The sequence below is a fragment of the Dendroctonus ponderosae genome, unplaced genomic scaffold (assembly GCF_020466585.1).
Source record: "Dendroctonus ponderosae isolate FM_Combo_2020 unplaced genomic scaffold, Dpon_F_20191213v2 Dpon_F_20191213_1, whole genome shotgun sequence".
NCBI classification, from domain to species: domain Eukaryota; kingdom Metazoa; phylum Arthropoda; class Insecta; order Coleoptera; family Curculionidae; genus Dendroctonus; species Dendroctonus ponderosae.
Window position 1 is genome coordinate 24,889,409 of NW_026017110.1, and position 4,789 is coordinate 24,894,197.

The 4,789-nt window shown below is 35.5% G+C and overlaps 2 protein-coding genes across 4 annotated transcripts in view; one reads left to right on the forward strand and one right to left on the reverse strand.

Annotated features, from left to right (window-relative positions):
• Positions 1 to 3,637, forward strand: part of LOC109533470 (1,5-anhydro-D-fructose reductase) — an 11,772-nt gene extending 8,135 nt beyond the window's left edge. Inside the window, exons 1-7 of one of the 3 annotated variants that reach the window (XM_048668841.1) lie at positions 721 to 871; positions 1,657 to 1,776; positions 1,847 to 2,017; positions 2,227 to 2,343; positions 2,403 to 2,594; positions 2,714 to 2,920; positions 3,367 to 3,637. In XM_048668841.1, the coding sequence (XP_048524798.1) occupies positions 1,705 to 1,776; positions 1,847 to 2,017; positions 2,227 to 2,343; positions 2,403 to 2,594; positions 2,714 to 2,920; positions 3,367 to 3,561 (954 nt within the window). In that variant the 5' untranslated portion in view covers positions 721 to 871; positions 1,657 to 1,704 and the 3' untranslated portion in view covers positions 3,562 to 3,637. Of the gene's footprint in view, positions 1 to 720; positions 872 to 893; positions 1,395 to 1,656; positions 1,777 to 1,846; positions 2,018 to 2,226; positions 2,344 to 2,402; positions 2,595 to 2,713; positions 2,921 to 3,366 lie in introns of those variants that run through there. The other 2 variants (XM_019898803.2, XM_048668848.1) reach the window with 2 other exon arrangements.
• On the reverse strand, positions 3,593 to 4,447 carry LOC109533471 (the record flags this gene model as incomplete). The annotated part of the gene is given in 4 exon segments (XM_019898805.2): positions 3,593 to 3,839; positions 3,893 to 4,069; positions 4,126 to 4,219; positions 4,276 to 4,447. Coding segments are annotated over 4 exon segments (601 nt in total), but the record flags the coding sequence as incomplete, so codon positions are not given.
• Between the last annotated feature and the right edge of the window lie 342 nt (positions 4,448 to 4,789).

Consider the following 4,789-nt stretch of genomic DNA (forward strand, 5'->3'; position numbering starts at 1 on the left):
AGAGAAATGTTGACCGATGAGCAAATTATAGACTCCGTAACCTCATCTACAGCTTTAAGCGATAATGAGAAAGATGACGATTTAGGTGAAACGCATTCTACTGTAGACACTAATGCTGTTTCAACCATTTCTGAAATGACAAAAAAGGTGTCAGAAACTCGGAATTTTCTACAATCACGCCAAGTTCCTAATCCTATCTGGGAGTCCTTTTGTGATCTTGAAAACTACATAAATAACATCTATTTTTGTAGCAGAAATGAACAAACAAAAATTACAGACTTTATGAAGTAGATTTCAAATTGAATTTTGTTTACCTTTTTGTGTTCTTTTTAGTCATACCTACTAACTTATGTAAAAATAACGAAATAAATACACCACGTGTTTTTGTATTATTATTCGCTTATAGCGAACTCCGGATATAACGAACCAGTTTTATTTCATTTTTCAAGTTCGTTATATCCGGACTCAACTGTATTTGAAAAAAATAATCCATAGGATCGGTTGGAGATCCATAATAGATATTCTGCCTCTGTTGCAAGTTGCAAAACAGAACGGAATAATTTATTGAAAAAAATAAAATGTCGTTAGTCCGACGACCTACAACAATCTGAAAATTTGTTAGCCGCTTAAAGTATTATTATTGATAAATCCTGAGAAATATTAAATAACAATATTGAAGTGGTTCTCAAGGTTGGATGCGCAGCCGCTCTATTTTTAGGTACTTGAACATCTTCATCTTAGTTAAGTACTGGAATTTAACCGACAGTACCATTCAACGCACATAACGTACTTGTCTACAAGCATTGATAAATTCAATCACTGCAGAGGTAGGTGATATTCACGCGAAACCCATCAAAAGTGTTTAAATCAGGTAAGAATCAATTCATTTAGATTCATTGTCGTCTATTTACTCTACCTAGACTTAGCTTAACCTTCTCGACTGTGGCCGCTATTAATTGAGCAATATTTACTGCCTGTAGGATTTATAGGGATCTTGAACAGATAGCACCATTGTCTTCCTAAAGATAACGATGTTGTTTTTATGTTCTTCGTCCAACAAGCCAGCGAGTACGAATGGAAACCGGCATTTTTTCAAACTGGTCATTGCCAAGAGATACATTGACTATCTTACAATGGGCGTGAGATTATACGAATTAATTAGAAAAAATACTATTTTTCATTGAATGTCTTACAGTAATGAATAGCGGCTAATTAACTGGGTTAAACCTTGACACGAATCGTTTCGGCTTATTATAGGTACCAATGCTTAATGATATACATAATACATAATTTTTTGCGAACTTGTTTTCGCTTATCTATGGTTATGTCATATTTTCTCAGTCGGGCACTTTAAACTAACCCGAGTAATTGCAATACACAGTAAAATATCAGCGGTAAGTGTTAAATTCATATCGACTTGAGTCGCCTTCTAATGCAGTAAAAGCAGCTTCAACCGTTCGAAGATAAAATGCGGTTGATTATATTCTAATTATAACTTTAAATTGTCATTGCCTACATAAACAGACATTTCTCCAAAATTGCAATTGTTGACTGTTGAAAAATCGAAAACATTATAATGGGGCGATAATTGGCTCTAATCTTGTTGAGCTAAAAATACAGCCCAAGTCAAGGATTTCATTTTATTTTCGCTTTCAGGAAAAACACTGAACCTCCTAAGAATCATCCGTATCTAAAAAAAGAAAAATGCCAGTTCCAAAGACAGTGAAATTGTACACCGGTGTGGAACTACCCACAGTGGGCTTGGGAACATACACCGTAAGTTTGCCATTAACAATCCTAAATTAGTTGCGTTTAAAATTGTTTTTTCGGGTTTATTTGGCTGTAGTCAACATCCACAGGCCAAGTGGAAGACGCTGTTAAAGCAGCCATAGATTCGGGCTACAGGCACATAGATTGCGCTTGGTTTTATGGCAATGAAGCCGAAATTGGAAAAGCCATCAAGGCAAAAATTAGCAGCGGCGTGGTCAAACGAGAAGATTTATTCATTACTAGCAAGGTAACTGTTAAGTGAAAACTTTGCCGTTTGCGAACAATTTGATGTTGACCTTTCTCTGACTGAATGTTTTATGGGAATTAATCACCTACCTATCATTCATTCACTAATTCTTGCGATTTACTCGTGTATTATCAGCTTTCATCAACGCTTTAGCTGTCTTCAGTTTGTTTATTTTTTTAACAGTTTGCCTAATTTTTATTCTCACGCAGCTTTGGAACAATTTTCATGCTAAAAGCGCAGTTCTACCTAAGCTGAAAGAAACTCTACAGGCATTGCAACTGGAATATTTGGACCTGTATTTGATCCATTGGCCTTTTGGATTAAAAGTAAGAAATTTTTGATTAAACTGGGTCTTTTATATTAATTTTATTTTGTTCGATTCAAGGAAGATGCTCCGAATATGCCCGAAGGAGATATTGAGAAATACTTTAGCGATGTGGATTATTTGGAAACATGGGGCGCAATGGAAGAAGTCCAGAAAATGGGGTTGACTAAATCCATTGGAGTGTCCAACTTTAACTCCGAGCAAATTACCAGGCTAATAGCTAATAGCAAAATAAAACCAGTTGTTAATCAGGTATTTCAACTGTTATCGGCTTCAGTTCTTAATAAAATCCAATACTTTAGTACTATTTTTTCTTCAGCATACTGAAATAAAATCTGAAGCAAAATCTTCAGCAGCAAATGTTGTTATAGGTGGAATGTAATCCGAACTTGAATCAGAAGAAGCTGATCAAGTTCTGCAAAGAACGCGATATAGTGATAGTCGGTTATACTCCTCTTGGCAGGAGTGATCTTGTTGGAACTCCCGGCTTTCCAGTTCCCTCTATTTTGGATGAAAAAGTGGCCAAAATCGCTCAAAAATATAAAAAAACTCCCGCTCAAGTTGTGCTAAATTATTTGGTAAGTGTTGCTCATATGAATTTTCTGCCTCTCCAGTTTCCACATGTGAATATTTCGGCAAAAATCTTAATCATCCTAACACTAAATTTTTACAAAAATCCTATAGAATTTGAGGCATTCTCTTGGTTGATGTGTTTACGGATATTAACAGGATAAATATTGGATTTTATTGCAAAATTGTTGCATTTTTCAAAAAATATCAACTGTTTTTCAGGAAATGTTTAAGCCTCCAGATTAATTCAATTAGATAGTGAATTCAAAGGGCTGAAGAAAATTATGAAAACGTGTTATTAATTGATATTGAACCATATGAAAGTTTATGATTTTTAATTTTTCAAAAAAGGCTATCTACTGTTACCAACGAATAATATGATTAAACAGTCTCTTCCTATCGAAATCTACATATTTGGCACAAAATTGATTAAAATGAAATTAATTAATTTCAGGTGGCCAATTTGGGGATAGTCGTAATTCCCAAATCTGTAACCCCATCTCGCATTAAGGAAAACATCGATATATACGACTTCGAACTGGAGGCCGAAGATGTTGCTTACTTTGATTCAATGAACCGAAACCTGAGGGTCTGCGGATTCACTGACTTCAAGAACCATAAATATTATGCATTCAATGCCGAGTTTTAAAAACGACTCGACCCAGATCCAAACTGCAGCTTTGTTATGTAAATTTATGAAATAAATCATTTATTTACAATATTAATTACGGATTTTCGACATCTACACCTGAAAGTTCAAGTCAAAAAATCATCCACATCTATCGTTCGGTTTTCGTCTAGATGAAGGCAGAGGCTCCGCATACTGTTGACTGCTTTTTAAAATGTTTAGACCCATTTTACTGTAAGAGTCTTGGTATTCTGTATTGCCTGTTCTAGGGGCAAACCACTCGTCAACCAGAGTAGCAGCTAAAACGTCAACAATATTAAACTAATGCAGATTTCAGATGTTAGTTACATACTTCTCACAAATGAAACTGGCGAACAAACGTCTATGAACGGTTTCTGAATTTCCGAGTATCTGAATCGGGTGGGGTCTCGATATCCTCTTCCAATCCCAATTGTTTCGCTCTTCACGGGAATACCAACTGGCGAGTCAATTGCGGGCATCAATTTTCTATACTGCACAAGATTTAATCCTGGAAATCAATCAAAATTAACATTATCATGATCTACTTGGGTCGTTGTCTGGTACCTCGTTTCACATAGTCGGTTTCATAAACAGTTTTCATTTTTTCGTCGTCGGTATCACAAGGATGATCTAAAATGTCGCTCACAAGAACAGCCATCTAAAAGGACGATAAGCCATGTCACCCGATGGTCGAGATTTTTCAAAAGAAATTACTCTTTTCTTGAGAATATCCAGTTCTTCGTAAAGCGCCTTTTCCTTCTCTGCCAGTTTCATATACCTGCCCATTTCGGGTTCGTACAAATGGTAGTCGCAATGACAGTATGGTTCAACCAATTTTGCCACATAACAGTTGTTTGGTTTGGTTTTTATCGGTGGTTGAGACGGACTGAAAATTTTCAAAATTTAACAGGATTGTTCTAGAAAACCTTTTATGTCCTAAAAGTTTAGGATTTTCAACCACTGGGCATGAAAACTGATCTGTGTAGTGTCGGTTGCCTATTCAAACATCGTGTAAGGCAGTAGTTTGGAATGCCAAAATGTATAGTTAAAGTTCGCGCTTCATATTTTTTTTGCAATAATAACTGACTTCATCACTGAAAGTTGATCTCCTTAATAATCGACTTTCTCCTTTTAAAATATAAAGTTTTGTAAGTAATTTGTCATCGAAAACAGTTCTGGACATATTTTCACCGAAATATTCTATAATCGACCAGGAAAGAGCAATAAT